Source organism: Oncorhynchus clarkii, chromosome 13 (assembly GCF_045791955.1).
Source record: "Oncorhynchus clarkii lewisi isolate Uvic-CL-2024 chromosome 13, UVic_Ocla_1.0, whole genome shotgun sequence".
NCBI classification, from domain to species: Eukaryota; Metazoa; Chordata; class Actinopteri; order Salmoniformes; family Salmonidae; genus Oncorhynchus; species Oncorhynchus clarkii.
In genome coordinates this window covers 59,494,980-59,515,113 of record NC_092159.1, presented here as the reverse complement: position 1 = coordinate 59,515,113, position 20,134 = coordinate 59,494,980, and the positions used below count along the sequence as shown (strand labels likewise).

Genomic DNA, 20,134 nt, shown 5'->3' with positions numbered 1-20,134 from the left:
TCTCTGCTATAGTAATATGCTCCAGTTGTTTCCATGGCCTCTGCTATAGTAATATGCTCCAGTTGTTTCCATGGCCTCTGCTATAGTAATATGCTCCAGTTGTTTCCATGGCCTCTGCTATAGTAATATGCTCCAGTTGTTTCCATGGCCTCTGCTATAGTAATATGCTCCAGTTGTTTCCATGGCCTCTGCTATAGTAATATGCTCCAGTTGTTTCCATGGCCTCTGCTATAGTAATATGCTCCAGTTGTTTCCATGGTCTCTGCTATAGTAATATGCAGCAGTTGTTTCCATGGCCTCTGCTATAGTAATATGCTCCAGTTGTTTCAATGGCCTCTGCTATAGTAATATGCTGCAGTTGTTTCCATGGTCTCTGCTATAGTAATATGCAGCAGTTGTTTCCATGGTCTCTGCTATAGTAATATGCTCCAGTTGTTTCCATGGCCTCTGCTATAGTAATATGCAGCAGTTGTTTCCATGGTCTCTGCTATAGTAATATGCAGCAGTTGTTTCCATGGCCTCTGCTATAGTAATATGCTGCAGTTGTTTCCATGGCCTCTGCTATAGTAATATGCTCCAGTTGTTTCCATGGCCTCTGCTATAGTAATATGCTCCAGTTGTTTCCATGGCCTCTGCTATAGTAATATGCAGCAGTTGTTTCCATGGTCTCTGCTATAGTAATATGCTCCAGTTGTTTCCATGGCCTCTGCTATAGTAATATGCTCCAGTTGTTTCCATGACCTCTGCTATAGTAATATGCAGCAGTTGTTTCCATGGTCTCTGCTATAGTAATATGCTCCAGTTGTTTCCATGGTCTCTGATATAGTAATATGCTCCAGTTGTTTCCATGGTCTCTGCTATAGTAATATGCTGCAGTTGTTTCCATGGCCTCTGCTATAGTAATATGCAGCAGTTGTTTCCATGGCCTCTGCTATAGTAATATGCTCCAGTTGTTTCCATGGTCTCTGATATAGTAATATGCAGCAGTTGTTTCCATGGTCTCTGCTATAGTAATATGCTCCAGTTGTTTCCATGGTCTCTGATATAGTAATATGCTCCAGTTGTTTCCATGGTCTCTGCTATAGTAATATGCTGCAGTTGTTTCCATGGCCTCTGCTATAGTAATATGCTCCAGTTGTTTCCATGGTCTCTGCTATAGTAATATGCTCCAGTTGTTTCCATGGTCTCTGCTATAGTAATATGCTCCAGTTGTTTCCATGGCCTCTGCTATAGTAATATGCTCCAGTTGTTTCCATGGCCTCTGCTATAGTAATATTCAGCAGTTGTTTCCATGGCCTCTGCTATAGTAATATGCTCCAGTTGTTTCCATGGTCTCTGCTATAGTAATATGCTCCAGTTGTTTCCATGGCCTCTGCTATAGTAATATGCTCCAGTTGTTTCCATGACCTCTGCTATAGTAATATGCAGCAGTTGTTTCCATGGCCTCTGCTATAGTAATATGCAGCAGTTGTTTCCATGGTCTCTGCTATAGTAATATGCTCCAGTTGTTTCCATGGCCTCTGCTATAGTAATATGCTCCAGTTGTTTCCATGGCCTCTGCTATAGTAATATGCTCCAGTTGTTTCCATGGCCTCTGCTATAGTAATATGCTGCAGTTGTTTCCATGGCCTCTGCTATAGTAATATGCTCCAGTTGTTTCCATGGCCTCTGCTATAGTAATATGCTCCAGTTGTTTCCATGACCTCTGCTATAGTAATATGCAGCAGTTGTTTCCATGGCCTCTGCTATAGTAATATGCTCCAGTTGTTTCCATGGCCTCTGCTATAGTAATATGCTCCAGTTGTTTCCATGGCCTCTGCTATAGTAATATGCTGCAGTTGTTTCCATGGTCTCTGCTATAGTAATATGCAGCAGTTGTTTCCATGACCTCTGCTATAGTAATATGCTCCAGTTGTTTCCATGGTCTCTGCTATAGTAATATGCAGCAGTTGTTTCCATGACCTCTGCTATAGTAATATGCTCCAGTTGTTTCCATGGTCTCTGCTATAGTAATATGCAGCAGTTGTTTCCATGACCTCTGCTATAGTAATATGCAGCAGTTGTTTCCATGGCCTCTGCTATAGTAATATGCTGCAGTTGTTTCCATGGCCTCTGCTATAGTAATATGCTCCAGTTGTTTCCATGGCCTCTGCTATAGTAATATGCTCCAGTTGTTTCCATGGCCTCTGCTATAGTAATATGCAGCAGTTGTTTCCATGGTCTCTGCTATAGTAATATGCTCCAGTTGTTTCCATGGCCTCTGCTATAGTAATATGCTCCAGTTGTTTCCATGACCTCTGCTATAGTAATATGCAGCAGTTGTTTCCATGGTCTCTGCTATAGTAATATGCTCCAGTTGTTTCCATGGTCTCTGATATAGTAATATGCTCCAGTTGTTTCCATGGTCTCTGCTATAGTAATATGCTGCAGTTGTTTCCATGGCCTCTGCTATAGTAATATGCAGCAGTTGTTTCCATGGCCTCTGCTATAGTAATATGCTCCAGTTGTTTCCATGGTCTCTGATATAGTAATATGCAGCAGTTGTTTCCATGGTCTCTGCTATAGTAATATGCTCCAGTTGTTTCCATGGTCTCTGATATAGTAATATGCTCCAGTTGTTTCCATGGTCTCTGCTATAGTAATATGCTGCAGTTGTTTCCATGGCCTCTGCTATAGTAATATGCTCCAGTTGTTTCCATGGTCTCTGCTATAGTAATATGCTCCAGTTGTTTCCATGGTCTCTGCTATAGTAATATGCTCCAGTTGTTTCCATGGCCTCTGCTATAGTAATATGCTCCAGTTGTTTCCATGGCCTCTGCTATAGTAATATGCAGCAGTTGTTTCCATGGCCTCTGCTATAGTAATATGCTCCAGTTGTTTCCATGGTCTCTGCTATAGTAATATGCTCCAGTTGTTTCCATGGCCTCTGCTATAGTAATATGCTCCAGTTGTTTCCATGACCTCTGCTATAGTAATATGCAGCAGTTGTTTCCATGGCCTCTGCTATAGTAATATGCAGCAGTTGTTTCCATGGTCTCTGCTATAGTAATATGCAGCAGTTGTTTCCATGGCCTCTGCTATAGTAATATGCTGCAGTTGTTTCCATGGTCTCTGCTATAGTAATATGCTCCAGTTGTTTCCATGGCCTCTGCTATAGTAATATGCTCCAGTTGTTTCCATGGCCTCTGCTATAGTAATATGCTCCAGTTGTTTCCATGGCCTCTGCTATAGTAATATGCTGCAGCTGTTTCCATGGCCTCTGCTATAGTAATATGCTCCAGTTGTTTCCATGGCCTCTGCTATAGTAATATGCTCCAGTTGTTTCCATGACCTCTGCTATAGTAATATGCAGCAGTTGTTTCCATGGCCTCTGCTATAGTAATATGCTCCAGTTGTTTCCATGGCCTCTGCTATAGTAATATGCTCCAGTTGTTTCCATGGCCTCTGCTATAGTAATATGCTGCAGTTGTTTCCATGGTCTCTGCTATAGTAATATGCAGCAGTTGTTTCCATGACCTCTGCTATAGTAATATGCTCCAGTTGTTTCCATGGTCTCTGCTATAGTAATATGCAGCAGTTGTTTCCATGACCTCTGCTATAGTAATATGCTCCAGTTGTTTCCATGGTCTCTGCTATAGTAATATGCAGCAGTTGTTTCCATGGCCTCTGCTATAGTAATATGCTCCAGTTGTTTCCATGGTCTCTGCTATAGTAATATGCAGCAGTTGTTTCCATGACCTCTGCTATAGTAATATGCTCCAGTTGTTTCCATGGTCTCTGCTATAGTAATATGCTGCAGTTGTTTCCATGGCCTCTGCTATAGTAATATGCTCCAGTTGTTTCCATGGCCTCTGCTATAGTAATATGCAGCAGTTGTTTCCATGGCCTCTGCTATAGTAATATGCTCCAGTTGTTTCCATGGCCTCTGCTATAGTAATATGCAGCAGTTGTTTCCATGGCCTCTGCTATAGTAATATGCAGCAGTTGTTTCCATGGTCTCTGCTATAGTAATATGCTCCAGTTGTTTCCATGGTCTCTGCTATAGTAATATGCTGCAGTTGTTTCCATGGCCTCTGCTATAGTAATATGCAGCAGTTGTTTCCATGGTCTCTGCTATAGTAATATGCTGCAGTTGTTTCCATGGTCTCTGCTATAGTAATATGCAGCAGTTGTTTCCATGGTCTCTGCTATAGTAATATGCTGCAGTTGTTTCCATGGTCTCTGCTATAGTAATATGCAGCAGTTGTTTCCATGGTCTCTGCTATAGTAATATGCAGCAGTTGTTTCCATGGCCTCTGCTATAGTAATATGCAGCAGTTGTTTCCATGACCTCTGCTATAGTAATATGCTCCAGTTGTTTCCAATGCCTCTGCTATAGTAATATGCAGCAGTTGTTTCCATGGCCTCTGCTATAGTAATATGCAGCAGTTGTTTCCATGGTCTCTGCTATAGTAATATGCAGCAGTTGTTTCCATGACCTCTGCTATAGTAATATGCAGCAGTTGTTTCCATGACCTCTGCTATAGTAATATGCAGCAGTTGTTTCCATGGCCTCTGCTATAGTAATATGCTCCAGTTGTTTCCATGGTCTCTGCTATAGTAATATGCAGCAGTTGTTTCCATGGCCTCTGCTATAGTAATATGCTCCAGTTGTTTCCAATGCCTCTGCTATAGTAATATGCAGCAGTTGTTTCCATGGCCTCTGCTATAGTAATATGCAGCAGTTGTTTCCATGGCCTCTGCTATAGTAATATGCTCCAGTTGTTTCCATGGTCTCTGCTATAGTAATATGCTCCAGTTGTTTCCATGGCCTCTGCTATAGTAATATGCAGCAGTTGTTTCCATGGCCTCTGCTATAGTAATATGCTGCAGTTGTTTCCATGGCCTCTGCTATAGTAATATGCTCCAGTTGTTTCCATGGCCTCTGCTATAGTAATATGCTCCAGTTGTTTCCATGGCCTCTGCTATAGTAATATGCAGCAGTTGTTTCCATGGTCTCTGCTATAGTAATATGCAGCAGTTGTTTCCATGGTCTCTGCTATAGTAATATGCTGCAGTTGTTTCCATGGCCTCTGCTATAGTAATATGCTCCAGTTGTTTCCATGGTCTCTGCTATAGTAATATGCAGCAGTTGTTTCCATGGTCTCTGCTATAGTAATATGCAGCAGTTGTTTCCATGGTCTCTGCTATAGTAATATGCAGCAGTTGTTTCCATGGTCTCTGCTATAGTAATATGCAGCAGTTGTTTCCATGGCCTCTGCTATAGTAATATGCTCCAGTTGTTTCCATGACCTCTGCTATAGTAATATGCAGCAGTTGTTTCCATGGCCTCTGCTATAGTAATATGCAGCAGTTGTTTCCATGGCCTCTGCTATAGTAATATGCTCCAGTTGTTTCCATGGCCTCTGCTATAGTAATATGCAGCAGTTGCTTTATAACTGGTTCCCAGAGTGACGTCAAAGTTCATTGTTTCAGAACACCAAACTTCCAGAATGTTCAAAAGTAAATCAACATTTTTGGAGATCAAATGTTAATAAATAGAATGAAACATAATACTATGTTGCCTAGTGAAGGGTTTCCTTCTCCACAACCCCTTTCATATACACTCTTTAAGCTCCACTCTGAGACTCCACTCTGAAATCATCCGTCTGCTCTATCCTTGCTCTACCAATTTAAATGAATGAGTTGAAGGGATAGTTCAGAGAAGTGACATAGTTATCTACATATCTCTTTACTTAGAAGGCTTTTTATGGACAAGGAGTGACTGCAATCAACACTTTGGTTTCGTTAAACTAACCAATGACGTAAGTAATTGTGCTGAACAGTCCCTTTAACATGATGCCATGCTGTGTTGTCTTACCAGAGCCTCCAGAGAAAACCCTTCCCTTACTGAGAAGAAGAAATCCAGCATCTGGCAATTGTAAGCAGTCTCAAATAATATTTCCTTCAATGACTACCTGTACCAAAAAACTCATAGGAATTCTATACATTTCTGATATGATGTATTCAACACTATCAACATGCTAACATTCTGGAAATTCCATCCCTGTTTTCTTTCTTTTTGGATGTGCTATTAAATGTTCAGTCTTAGGTAAACTTTAAAAAAATCATAGCCCTCCCTCTCTTGCCCCTTGGTACAGTAACTACAGTCTAGCCATGGGTTTAAATACTATTTCAAATCCTTTCAAATCCGTTAGCTTTGCTTTATTGAGCTTGCCTATTGCAACGGAACCAATAGACAATTCCCAACTGCGTATATCTCACCCACCTGGCAGTCCATGCAGCCTAAAGCAAACGTTCAAAGTCTTTGAAGGATTTTGAATAGTATTTCAACCCAGGTCTGCTACAGTCCCCTGAACAATAGACATATCCTGGATGTGTACTACTCTTCATGTTTTCCATCCAATCCACAAACAAATCAGTCCAATGTGATTCTCTTGCCCTCCCCCCCGCCTGACCCTGTTGCCTTATGTTGTCCTGCTAGTCTGCTTAAAGACTGCTGAGAGGGAGAGGTCTATGTCAGCTGATTGTACCTCCTTCATGTCCTCTCAGAAGTTGTATTTGTTTACAGGAAAATGTATGGACAAGTGCTTCGTTCTGCAATAGGCCTATAACCTGTTGTAGTGCGGAGATTTAAATATGTCCAACTCTTTATTAATGCGCACTCTTGTAAGATCTACTGTCCATTACAGTATGATGTGTAGACATATGAAGAAAATAATGAAAAATATAATTGCATGCTTCTTTTGATCAACTGACAGAGGTGTCCTCCTTCATCCCTGTGAGTTTTACTGTGATTAACTGTCTTAACATGGGGCTCTTTCCTCTTACTGTCCTGTGGAGCTCATTGTAATCACATGTTATGCAGTCTATTGAAATCTATCTGCTTGATTACCATCTGTCCCACACTATCAGATTACTATTTGCTATCGACATTCAGATAACATATGCCAAAACGTATATACAAACACAGAAATACACAGGTGTAGGTGTCCTAATATACAGTACTAGTGTACTGTATGTAGGCTTAAAATACTATATATTAATATGTATGACTCCCGTTCAGTTAAGGGGCCACGAGTGGTATTGTGATGGGTGGGTCTTGGCTTTGTTAATCAACGTACCCAAATCCCCAGCATGCTTCACTTCACTATACTTGAGGTGATGGTGGTGGTGGTGGGTGACTGTTTACTGTTGGTTGGTGGTTGACCCCCGGCCTTGCTCCTCCCTATACCAACCCCCCCTCCCCCTTCGCATCCCTATGGTTTCTCTCTCCCCCCCGCAGTTTCAGCCGCCTCTTTAGCCCCTCCTCCTCCAGCACGGCAGTGATGAAGAAGGCGGAGTCCCAGGGGAGAGAGGTGAAGTACATGCCCCCTGCAGGAGGGGGAATGAAGAAGAGGAGCAGCACCTTCTCCCAGTTCCCCACCGAGAAGTCCAAGGCCTTCGACTTCCTCAACGAGGAGTGAGTAGTGACACAGCACTCATTCTGTCATGTGTTAGTACTGTTGTAGCTCTCCTTATTCCTCTCTTGACCTCTGCCATGATGAGCTATGGTCATTCACTCCATATATTACACAGCACTTATAATAGAATCATGGATATGTGGGTCAACTACTTATGATGGTTAGAACTGTTCATGACCTGTTCTATTTTAGAACTGTTCATAACCTGTTCTATTTTAGAACTGTTCATAACCTGTTCTATTTTAGAACTGTTCATAACCTGTTCTATTTTAGAACTCTTCATAACCTGTTCTATTTTAGAACTCTTCATGACCTGTTCTATTTTAGAACTCTTCATAACCTGTTCTATTTTAGAACTCTTCATGACCTGTTCTATTTTAGAACTCTTCATAACCTGTTCTATTTTAGAACTGTTCATGACCTGTTCTATTTTAGAACTGTTCATAACCTGTTCTATTTTAGAACTCTTCATAACCTGTTCTATTTTAGAACTCTTCATAACCTGTTCTATTTTAGAACTCTTCATAACCTGTTCTATTTTAGAACTCTTCATAACCTGTTCTATTTTAGAACTCTTCATAACCTGTTCTATTTTAGAACTCTTCATAACCTGTTCTATTTTAGAACTCTTCATAACCTGTTCTATTTTAGAACTCTTCATAACCATGCTACACAAACGTTCATATACTCCTAGGGCTTGTTTCCCATATTGGGCATATTTCTGGACCTTAAAGCTTTTTCATTGGAGAATCTCATTTGACAGTGCTTTCTAGTCCAGGATTCAGCAAACCGGCCCATAATGTAATTTTTTGTAATGAAATTCCCTTTTTGTCCTGTCTCCCTGTCAGAATGGACCCGTGCGCCTCTCCGTCCCGTAGGGAGCAAAAGAGGGCCCAGTACAGACAGGTCAAAGCCCACATGCAGAAGGAGGATGGACAGGTACAGGCCCACGGATGGAGTCTACCCAGCAAATCTAAGGTAGGAGAGGAGGGGATGGGAGGGAGAGAGAGAGGGAGAGAGTTCGCAATAATAACCATATCCAAGTTTTTATTTTTTATATGACATCTTGTGTGTCCTTTCAGGTAGTGAACGGGGGCCCAACAGAGAACAAAGAGAAGAATCTACCTGTGCCAGTCTACCTGAGGCCCCTGGACCAGAAAGATGCTTCTATGAAGGTGAGCACAGCACACACTGTGATTAAGTTAACTTCATTTTGATCTGTGAAAACATACATTACTATTGTGCACAATGCAACATTTGAATACCAAGTTGTGATACACTAGTATAATACATGTTTTGCAATGGAGGCTGGTGAGGGGAGGACGGCTCATAATAATGGCTGGAATGGAGCAAATGGAATGGCATCAAACACATGGAAACTTTGTGTTTGATGTTGTTGATACCTTTCCACTCATTCCGCTCCAGCCTTTACCACGTTCCCGTCCTCCCTAATTAAGGTGCCACTAACCTTCTGTGGTGTATTGAGCTTTTTTAAATGCAATTTATATAAATTGTACGTTGTTTGATTTATTGATTGATATGTCTGCAGCTGTGGTGTGCTGCGGGTGTGAACCTGTCAGGAGGGAAGATCAGAGAGGGAGGGTCCATGTTGGAAGGACAGAGCAGGAAGGGCTCTGTGAGCAGCCTGGACCATTTAGAGACAGAGAACAAGGTAAGGGGGAGGTGTTTTGAGCATGTTGGCCAAGGGGGGTGTACCCGTACCTTAAGCACCTTGACGTAAGGAGGGTGTCTCATCAGGATCACAGGACAGTATATGGAAACTTCTGACTGTTTTAGAGAGCTTGTATATCAGTCAACAAAAGTACTGTATGCTGGAACTTTATACAATATAAGTGTGTTTAAAACAGTTTAATGCTGTTTTTGAGAGCTTGTACTGTAAATGACTGGAGAAAGAAGACTGAATGGTAATACATACAGACACAAGTTAAAGCTCTCATATTTACGAGTACTGGCCTCAAGCCATCATGACAGGCCTCAGTCGAGTCAACATTGTTAGCCCTTATACATACTAGTCCTGGTATAATGGAGCTCATCATCAGTCTGTCCTGTCCTTGCTCATGATCAGTCTGTCCTGTCCTTACTCATGATCAGTCTGTCCTGTCCTTGCTCATGATCAGTCTGTCCTGTCCTTGCTCATGATCAGCCTGTCCTGTCCTTGCTCATGATCAGCCTGTCCTGTCCTTGCTTCAGGAGCAGGAGAAAGGTGACCAGGAGAAGGAGAAGGAGCTGCGCCTGCAGGATGAGATGTCCTGCAGGGTATGGATCTGTACCAGTACCCACTCCTCTACTAAAGTCATGGTGCTGGAGGCCAACCAGCCCTCTGACCTGCTGGACAGCTTCTACGCCTGCAACTCACACGTCCTCTGCATCGCCAGCATACCAGGTGTGTGTGTGTGATGTTTGTGTACAGTTTATGAGGAATTTATAGTATTAAGATGGGTCTGTGTATGTCAGTGTTGGCTGGTGTTACGTTCAATCAGATGAAGGGGTCATTGTAACGTCTGAATGGAATGAATAAAACGGTACTGTGTGTGTGTGCTCACTTCTGTGTGTTTTCACATGTCTGTTTCTCAGGTGTGTTGGAGACAGACTACCCTGCAGGGGAGGAGTTACCTGTACCCCAGGACCTGGAGTCCGGGCCAGTTGATGGCGTGTCATTGACAGGCAGCGTGGCCAGTCTGGGCTCCGCGGGCAGCGACGGCGCCTTGGCAACGGAAGGGACCACCGCCGTCCTCCAGATGGCCGGGGCAGGGCTCAATGACCTCCCGGCCCAGCACAGCTCAGGTAACACAGACACAGGAACTGGCCGCGGTTCAGGACATTATAGCAGTGGTCACCTCCATCACTAGTCCTGGAGAGATACAGGGTTTGAAGGCATTTGTTCCTGCCCAGAACTATACCATTTCATTCAACCAGGAGTAGTTGAATGAGGGGTTTTTAGTGTTGGCATTTTCACACTTTCACACACATTAAAACTGGGGTATGCCCTGGGTTCCACCCTGAATCATCCTTTTGTATCTAATGCATACTTACTGTAATATTTTCTCTCTACAAATTCCCCCTACCTCCACCCAACAGTGGATCTGTCCAGAGAGCCCAGTCCTGCAGAGGATGGGGTCCCCACGGCGGAAGAGGCCACAGAGGCTACAGAGGAGGGGGAGGAGAACCAGGGGCTGGTCATCAGTCAGCCAGGCATCTACACAGAACACGTGTTCACAGACCCTCTGGGAGCCGGTCACCATGAGTCCTCCACTGCAGACACACAGAGGTGAGACTGTCTGACCTAGTACTAGTTAGTAGTGACCTGACCAGGGAGAACTCTGATCCCTTGTTTAAGGCACTGGGTTTTATACATGAGTGATTAATGTGTGTTTTATACACTAAAGCTCACCAGCCCTGTTCTTTCTCTCTGTCTCCCAGGGACCAGGAGGGGGTGGGTGATGCGTCTCTTCCCGACGACATGCTCCCTGCTGGGGAGGACGTCCAGAGGATGAGCAGCGCCCTGCCCACCATGTGGCTGGGGGCCCAGAACGGATGGTGAGGACAAGGGAGTGGTCACCAGGGGCCACTAGGGCCACACAGAAATAAATGAGTATGGAATATACAGTAGAATCTCTTTGGTCAAGAAAAGAAAAACGCATTATACATTTTTTGTAATTTCTCTGTTAATTTTCTTTATGCACCCTGATCCACATAATTATCTTTAGAAAATCATCACCATTTATTTGGGGATTGTGTTTCTTAATCTTTGTCTCCTCTCTTGTCTCCTCCCTCTCTAGTTTGTATGTGCACTCTTCTGTGGCTCGGTGGAGGAAGTGTCTCCACGCCATCAAGCTAAAGGACTCCATCCTCAACATAGTGTGAGTACTCTGAGGACTCTTTTCCAACAGTCTTGAAGGAGTTCCCACAAATGCTGAGCACTTGTTGGCTGCTTTTCCTTCACTCTGCAGTCCAACTCATCCCAAACCATCTCAATTGGGTTGAGGTCAGGTGATTGTGTAGGCCAGGTAATCTGATGCAGCACTCCATCACTCTCCTTCTTGGTCAAGTAGCCCTTACACAGTCTGGAGGTGTGTTTAGGGTCATTGTCCTGCTGAAAAACAAATGATAGTCCCACTAAGAGCAAACCAGATGGGATGGCGTATCGCTGCAGAATGCTGTGGTAGCCATGCTGGTTAAGTGTGGCTTGAATTAAAAAAAAAATCACTGACATTGTCACCAGCAAAGCACCCCCACACCATCACACCTCCTCCTCCATGCTTCACGGTGGGAACTACACATGCGGTGATCATCCATTCACCTATTCTGCGTCTCACAAAAACACAGAGGTTGGAACCAAAAATCTGAAATCAGACCAAAGGACAGATTTCCACCGGTCTAATGTCCTTGGCGCTTGTTTCTTGGCTCAAACAAGTCTCTTCTTCTTATTGGTGTCTTTGAGTAGTGGTTTCTTTGCAGCAATTTGGCCAATTCACACAGTCATTTTGATATAATGTATTTTACTATAATGAACTTATCCTCTGCAGCAGAGGTAACTCTGGGTCTTCCTTTCCTGTGGCGGTCCTCATAAGAGCCATTTCATCATAGTGCTTGGTGTTTGTTGCAACTGCGCTTGAAGAAACTTTGAAAGTTCTTGAAATTTTGCGGATTGACCGACCTTCATGTCTTAAAGTAATGATGGACTGTCATTTCTCTTTGCTTATTTGAGCTGTTCTTGCCTTGTCACAACACAACTGATTGGCTCAAATGCATTAAGGAAAGAAATTCCGCAAATTAACTTTTAACAAGGCACGCCTGTTGATTGAAATGTATTCCAGGTTACTACCACATGAAGCTGGTTGAGAGAATGCCAAGAGCGTGCAAAGCTGTCATCAAGGCAAAGAGTGGTTATTTTGAAGAATTTCAAATATTAAATCTATTTTGATTTGTTTAACACTTTTTTTGGTTACTACATGATTCCACATGTTATTTCGTAGTTTTGATGTCTTAACTATTATTCTACGTAGAAAATAGTAAAATTAAAGAATGAGTAGGTGTGTCCAAACTTTTGACTGATACCCTACATGATTGATATGATTTATTGATTATTTCACACACAAAGGTTCTCAAAGAGAGACAGACAGTACTTGTAGTGAGTATTCAGGCCATGTATATCTCACCAGACATGTCTTGTAGTGAGTATTCAGGCCATGTATATCTCACCAGACATGTCTTGTAGTGAGTATTCAGGCCATGTATATCTCACCAGACATGTCTTGTAGTGAGTATTCAGGCCATGTATATCTCACCAGACATGTCTTGTAGTGAGTATTCAGGCCATGTATATCTCACCAGACATGTCTTGTAGTGAGTATTCAGGCCATGTATATCTCACCAGACATGTCTTGTAGTGAGTATTCAGGCCATGTATATCTCACCAGACATGTCTTGTAGTGAGTATTCAGGCCATGTATATCTCACCAGACATGTCTTGTAGTGAGTATTCAGGCCATGTATATCTCACCAGACATGTCTATGTGTGCTCTCTGTCTGCAGGCATGTGAGAGGAAGAGTCCTGGTTGCCTTGGCTGATGGCACGTTGGCTATATTCCACAGAGGCCTGGGTAAGGATGCATTGATTCAAGCCATATTGTGATGCAGGTTAGTGTTTTTGTAATAAATCTTCTAGCTGGCCCAGCCACAAAGTAATACAAAATGAATTTAAACCTAACCATAACCGTAACCACACTGCTAACCCTAATGCCTAACCCTAACCTTAAATTAAGACCCAAACGCAAATGTGTGTTTATATGAATTTTTACAATATAGACAATTGTGACTTTACAGCTGGCCTATCTAGAGGAAATCACTCAGTTCTGCCTCCAGGACCAGACTCTAATAAACGTAAACCTGCAATTGTGATGCTCCCTGGAGTAAAACGGCTTGGCAGCCATTTTGTGTCACAAGCATATAGTTTGTGTGTGTTTCTCCCTATGCAGAGGGACAGTGGGATCTGACCAACTACCACCTACTAGACCTGGGCCGGCCGCACCACTCTATCCGCTGTATGACAGTGGTGCATGACAAGGTGTGGTGTGGCTACAGGAACAAGATCTACGTCATCCAACCCAGGGCCATGAGGATAGAGGTACATCATCTGACGTGGTTTATACTGGAAACCTTCTGATGGTAGAAGGGGGGACAGTGTAAAGCGATTTGTGTTTCAGAAAAGTGCTAGATAAATGGGAATCCTTATGACTTTCCCCACAGCTGTTAGAAGTCTTTTCCAAAACACCCAAAAGGAAGTTTCACAAAATGACACTTAAAGTTATTGAATAATCTCCCTTTTGGTTTGAAGATGTTTTGTTGCTCTAATTGTCGTAGTTCTACTTTTAAGACTTTCATCCATGAAATTGATAAAGGCCCTTTGGTGACTTATTCCACATAGGTTAGAATAACTCCAGCCCACTTTGTCCTTTGAGATCTCATTGTCTTATGTTTCTTGTGATCTAACATTTATGTATTCTCTCAACAGTACAACCACAATCAAATAGAATATACACTGTATATCGGCCCATGATGTCTGTGCAATATCTGATAGTGATATAGTGTGGTTTAACATGGTTATAATGCTACCTTCTCTATTTCCTCCTGTGTAGAAGTTGTTTGACGCCCACCCCCGGAAGGAGAGTCAGGTGCGTCAGCTGGCCTGGGTGGGAGATGGGATCTGGGTATCCATCCGCCTGGACTCCACCCTCAGACTGTTCCACGCCCACACCTACCAGCACCTCCAGGATGTCGACATAGAGCCCTACGTCTCCAAGATGCTGGGTACTGTACATTGACTCATTGTTTAAATCAATACAACTTTATTGGCATGAAGTATTGACATTGACAAAGCAGAGGAGTTTTAGGATGGTAGATGAAAAAGGACTTTGTTTCAATAGAATGCATGGGGAATACGTGAATGATTGTGCTTAGGGCTGTTGCGGTTACTGTATTACCACCACACCGGCGTCATGAGTCATGGCCTCGGTCAAATTCCACATGACCGTTGATTCACAGTAATCTTCTCTTATGCACTCTGGACATGCGTTGGTACAGTAGCACCCAACTCGCTAACGACCGTCAGGTCGCTAATGGTCCGGTACTCAGGGCTCTATTGTCCCTCTAACCACTCTGACATCAATGCAAATGAAATCGAAAAACACATCAAACACATCATCAAAACAGTACCATGCTTATATATTTTGTCTTGCCCATTCACCCTCTGAATGGCACACAAACACAATCCATGTCTCAATTGTCTCAAGGCTTAAAAATCCTTCTTTAAACGGTCTCTTCCACTTCGTCTACGCTGATTGAAGTGGATTTAACATGAATAATGGATCCTAGATTTCACCTGGATTCACCTGGTCAGTCTGTCATGGGAAGTGTTTTGTACACTCAGTGTACATTGTTACCCTGTAACACTGTCAATTTAGCATGAGTTTAAGCAGTGTTATGACCCTGTCCTCTCTTCTCTCCCCTTCTCTAGGTACGGGTAAACTGGGCTTCTCCTTCGTCAGGATCACAGCCCTCATGATATCCTGTAGCCGTCTGTGGGTCGGAACAGGAAATGGTGTCATCATCTCCATCCCGCTGTCAGAAGGTAAGTCCATACCAGCTACATCTCAGTCATCTAAGATGGCCTCCTCTCCTCACCTTCCCTCAATCATTGTTCCTTGCCCCTTGAAAATGTTCACGTCCCTCAAAAGACCATGTTTTATAACAACGCAACGATCAACAAATATTTTTTAAGCCACTGTATAAAGTTGTTGGATGGTGAAAAGGTTTATCTACTTTAACTTGGCCCATTCATTCATGCAGGTTGACGTTTATTGAGCGATTTCCACTTGATGGGCCAGCTGCAAAGTCAAAATTGGCTATATTGTACAAAGTCATTATCAGAAATGAGCTTTTTGGTCTTAATTGAAGGTTAGGCATAAGGTTAGCAGTGTGGTTACAGTTAGGGTTTAATGTCTGTGGCTGTGCCAGCTAGTGGCTATCCTGCTGAGCTGCTTCAGTACATGAGTCATCCCAATAAATACCAACCTGCTGAATTAACACTCATACAGTGAATGAAACAGCTCCAATTAGCTGTCTGTAAAGGAGAGAGTGGGTATTCATAGACTCTCTACTCCTCCGCTGCTCCATATATCCCTCCTCCTCTCCTCCCTCTTTCACTGAAGCAATAGGTCCTCCTCAGCATGGAGTCTTACTGAGGGGCCTCAGGGGTGAGTCTCCATCACACAGCAAGCTTAACCAGACTTCTCTCTTTCTTTACTACTCTGTTTCTCTCCCTCTGTCCCTCCTCCTCTGTCCTGCTGTCTTGCCCTTTCTATCTCTAGTGCTTCTATTCCTAGTCAGTTCCATATAGCTGCATCTTCTCCTCTTTTCTCTCTACCCTTCTCTCTCTCTATCCTCCTCTCCGTGTATTTGGGCCTGGTTTGTGCTCTTTGGTCAGTTCTGGTCTCTCCCTGCCTGTTGTTTCTGATCCTAGTAGTGGGTCTCTGGTCTCTCCCTGCCTGTTGTTTCTGATCCTAGTAGTGGGTCTCTGGTCTCTCCCTGCCTGTTGTTTCTGATCCTAGTAGTGGGTCTCTGGTCTCTCCCTGCCTGTTGTTTCTGATCCTAGTAGTGGGTCTCTGGTCTCTCCCTGCCTGTTGTTTCTGATCCTAGTAGTGGGTCTCTGGTCTCTCCCTGCCTGTTGTTTCTGATCCTAGTAGTGGGTCTCTGGTCTCTCCCTGCCTGTTGTTTCTGATCCTAGTAGTGGGTCTCTGGTCTCTCCTTAAGTTAGTTTTCTGCTTCTCTCTATGCGGCTAGACAAACAAACAGACCCAACTGACTGCTTCATTGTCTGTGCAGGGCAGGGCAGTCACAGTCATTGTCGCTCTGTTGATGTCTTTTAGTTTTAACTTGTCTGTGTTGTTTCTAAATGTTTCACTCCATTCATTCATTTCATAACGACTCCTTCCTTTCCATGTGTAGCATGTTTACAGCGTGACCTTGGCTTTGGGTCTACTGTATGTGTTTTCAGGATGGCCTTGCTGTTCTTAGGCACAGCCCTTAGCCGTGGTATATTGGACCTATACCACAAACACCCAAGGTGCCTTTTTGCTATTATAAACTGGTTACCAACGTAATTAGAGCAGTACAAATAAACATTTTTGTCATACTCGTGGTATACGATCTGATATACCATGGCTGTCAGTCCATCAGCATTCAGGGATCGAACATCCAGTTTATAATGGAGGCTTTGCAGTGTGCCGCTTGCTATGGATGGATAACAAGCTAAATGGATTCACTTCGCAAAACATTACAGTTAAGAAATTCTTAATTTAAGGCCAGGAGTTTTTCCTGACATCATTACTCTATAGGTTTTGTTTTTAACTCTATAGTTGTCTTGTTGTTGTTGTGATGTTGTAGCCAACAAGACAGCGGGTGCAGTGCCAAATCGCCCTGGCGGTGCCGTGCGGGTGTTCAGTGAGGAGGGCACGGAGAGCACTTTGCCAGGCAGCTTCGTGCCCTACTGTTCCATGGCACAGGCACAGCTGTGTTTCCACGGACACAGAGATGCAGTCAAGTTCTTTGCAGCCGTCCCAGGTAAGTAGCAAGGGGTAGTGATCATTAGGGTGTGCTACATTTTGCAACAGAAAATACAAATTATTCTGCGCAGGCAGTCCCTTCCTACCTGTTTCATTCAGTTTTCTTCCTGAACTTGACCGAGGAAGTACTCAATACTTAACTTCCTGTTCCAGGTCAGGTGATCCCGTCCCCCGGGCCCGGAGGGGATTCTGGGTCGGATGACCCCGCCTCTGAATCGTCTGACATGGCGACCTCTGAACCTGCCAAAACCTTCCTGGTCATGAGTGGAGGAGAAGGCTACATCGACTTCAGAATGGGTGAGTGTGTGTGTGTGTGTGTGTGTGTGTGTGTGTGTGTGTGTGTGTGTGTGTGTGTGTGTGTGTGTGTGTGTGTGTGGGTATGACATTATATGACGTATCTCTCCTCAACAGGTGATGATGTAGGAGAGGTGGATGGCAGCCTATCGGAGCCCACCATGAAGCAGGCCACCCCCGCCAAACCAGAACGCAGCCACATCATCGTCTGGCAAGTCACTTCCTGCCAGGAGTGAGCCAATCACAGACTGCCACATCACTACTCGGTCGCACAACCCCCCCGCATGCCCCTCCCTTAGGTTTTAAGTTGTTATTATTGATATTATTATTACTACTGTGGATGACTACATTGTTGCTAAGGATTCTTTTAGTGTCTGTTTTAAATGTATCCATGAATTTGGGGCCTAATGTTTGCCAGGCAAGGTTAAAGTGAAGCAGTGAAGTCAACTCCTGATAAGTGCACATGGGATAGATAAGTGCACTCATTTTAAGTGCAGTGCACTTCACCGGGCCCTTTTCAAACCGTTGTTTTCACTTGCTCCAGATATCTGCAGCACATTCTAGAAGTCGACTGCGGTATAAAGGCAGCTCAGTGTTTTAAAGTAACTGTCCAGTGAAAATCTCACTTTTAGAAGTTTGTATTCTGTTAACTCATACTCAAATAATATTGTTGACACTTCAAATCCTCCACCTCAAACTTGTATCTCAAACGGACCGTTTCAAAAATGCTTGCTTTTCCTCATTGAGGATGATGTCATCCTCCTGAGGAGGATGAGCTGGCCAATCAGCGGTCTACTCACATAAATAGTTTTAATGACCGGTATATGCCCACACCATTCTGTTGTTGGGGTAAGTCCACACCATTCTGTTGTTGGGTTAAGTCCACACCATTCTGTTGTTGGGTTAAGTCCACACCATTCTGTTGTTGGGTTAAGTCCACACCATTCTGTTGTTGGGTTAAATCCCACACCATTCTGTTGTTGGGTTAAGTCCACACCATTCTGTTGTTGGGTTAAGTCCACACCATTCTGTTGTTGGGTTAAGTCCACACCATTCTGTTGTTGGGTTAAGTCCACACCATTCTGTTGTTGGGTTAAGTCCACACCATTCTGTTGTTGGGGTAAGTCCACACCATTCTGTTGTTGGGTTAAGTCCACACCATTCTGTTGTTGGGGTAAGTCCACACCATTCTGTTGTTGGGTTAAGTCCACACCATTCTGTTGTTGGGTTAAGTCCACACCATTCTGTTGTTGGGTTAAGTCCACACCATTCTGTTGTTGGGGTAAGTCCACACCATTCTGTTGTTGGGTTAAGTCCACACCATTCTGTTGTTGGGGTAAGTCCACACCATTCTGTTGTTGGGTTAAGTCCACACCATTCTGTTGTTGGGGTAAGTCCACACCATTCTGTTGTTGGGGTAAGTCCACACCATTCTGTTGTTGGGATAAGTCCACACCATTCTGTTGTTGGGTTAAGTCCACACCATTCTGTTGTTGGGGTAAGTCCACACCATTCTGTTGTTGGGTTAAGTCCACACCATTCTGTTGTTGGGTTAAGTCCACACCATTCTGTTGTTGGGTTAAGTCCACACCATTCTGTTGTTGGGTTAAGTCCACACCATTCTGTTGTTGGGGTAAGTCCACACCATTCTGTTGTTGGGGTAAGTCCACACCATTCTGTTGTTGGGTTAAGTCCACACCATTCTGTTGTTGGGGTAAGTCCACACCATTCTGTTGTTGGGTTAAGTCCACACCATTCTGTTGTTGGGGTAAGTCCACACCATTCTGTTGTTGGGGTAAGTCCACACCATTCTGTCGTTGGTTTAAGTCCACACCATTCTGTTGTTGGGTTAAGTCCACACCATTCTGTTGTTGGGGTAAGTCCACACCATTCTGTTGTTGGGGTAAGTCCACACCATTCTGTTGTTGGGTTAAGTCCACACCATTCTGTTGTTGGGTTAAGTCCACACCATTCTGTTGTTGGGGTAAGTCCACACCATTCTGTTGTTGGGGTAAGTCCACACCATTCTGTTGTTGGGGTAAGTCCACACCATTCTGTTGTTGGGGTAAGTCCACACCATTCTGTTGTTGGGTTAAGTCCACAACATTCTGTTGTTGGGGTAAGTCCACACCATTCTGTTGTTGGGTTAAGTCCACACCATTCTGTTGTTGGGGTAAGTCCACACCATTCTGTTGTTGGGGTAAGTCCACACCATTCTGTTGTTGGGGTAAGTCCACACCATTCCATAGAAAAGCAGATTTTATTTATTTTTTACATACTTACATTTTTAAAACTAGGAAAACTATTTCACTCATATTGTCATTAACTATAGGTCATATTTCATTGAAATGTGGAAACACTGGACAGTTACTCTAAAGGGACAGACTTATTATGCCAGGTTATTACATATGTACTGTACCACCATGTGTCGGTGCTACGTACTTCCTATAGTTCAATAAGGATCAAATAATGTCATTTTCCTGTGAGGCAAACTTCTTATATGACATTTACTGCACGTACAATAATGGCACAGGATGAACAAATAATTAAAATAACAGTACAGTCAACAAAGATGAGGAACTGCATTATATTGATTTAAGATGACATTGAATAAGGGAACATCAGTATTGTATGTTTAGAAACAGAAGACAAAAGGGAATGGTTAAGGGGTTTTGCACTGAATTGATATCTTATGTTGTAAAGTTCTGATATGGGACTGTATGTGTGTGGGTT

General features: G+C 43.4%; 1 protein-coding gene across 5 annotated transcripts in view; it reads left to right on the top strand.

Annotated features, from left to right (window-relative positions):
- The window catches only part of LOC139365180 (C-Jun-amino-terminal kinase-interacting protein 4-like), a 73,786-nt gene extending 55,450 nt beyond the window's left edge, over positions 1 to 18,336 (top strand). For 4 of the 5 annotated variants that reach the window (XM_071102634.1, XM_071102632.1, XM_071102631.1 and 1 more), the window contains 17 exons: positions 5,864 to 5,920; positions 7,286 to 7,462; positions 8,312 to 8,441; positions 8,546 to 8,638; positions 9,013 to 9,135; positions 9,675 to 9,867; positions 10,059 to 10,268; positions 10,563 to 10,752; positions 10,905 to 11,021; positions 11,264 to 11,344; positions 13,020 to 13,087; positions 13,463 to 13,611; positions 14,123 to 14,294; positions 15,001 to 15,114; positions 16,929 to 17,105; positions 17,261 to 17,404; positions 17,519 to 18,336. In XM_071102634.1, the coding sequence (XP_070958735.1) occupies positions 5,864 to 5,920; positions 7,286 to 7,462; positions 8,312 to 8,441; positions 8,546 to 8,638; positions 9,013 to 9,135; positions 9,675 to 9,867; positions 10,059 to 10,268; positions 10,563 to 10,752; positions 10,905 to 11,021; positions 11,264 to 11,344; positions 13,020 to 13,087; positions 13,463 to 13,611; positions 14,123 to 14,294; positions 15,001 to 15,114; positions 16,929 to 17,105; positions 17,261 to 17,404; positions 17,519 to 17,637 (2,314 nt within the window). In that variant the 3' untranslated portion in view covers positions 17,638 to 18,336. Of the gene's footprint in view, positions 1 to 5,863; positions 5,921 to 7,285; positions 7,463 to 8,311; positions 8,442 to 8,545; positions 8,639 to 9,012; positions 9,136 to 9,674; positions 9,868 to 10,058; positions 10,269 to 10,562; positions 10,753 to 10,904; positions 11,022 to 11,263; positions 11,345 to 13,019; positions 13,088 to 13,462; positions 13,612 to 14,122; positions 14,295 to 15,000; positions 15,115 to 15,694; positions 15,740 to 16,928; positions 17,106 to 17,260; positions 17,405 to 17,518 lie in introns of all 5 variants that reach the window. The other variant, XM_071102633.1, reaches the window with a different exon arrangement.
- Positions 18,337 to 20,134: the final 1,798 nt, after the last annotated feature.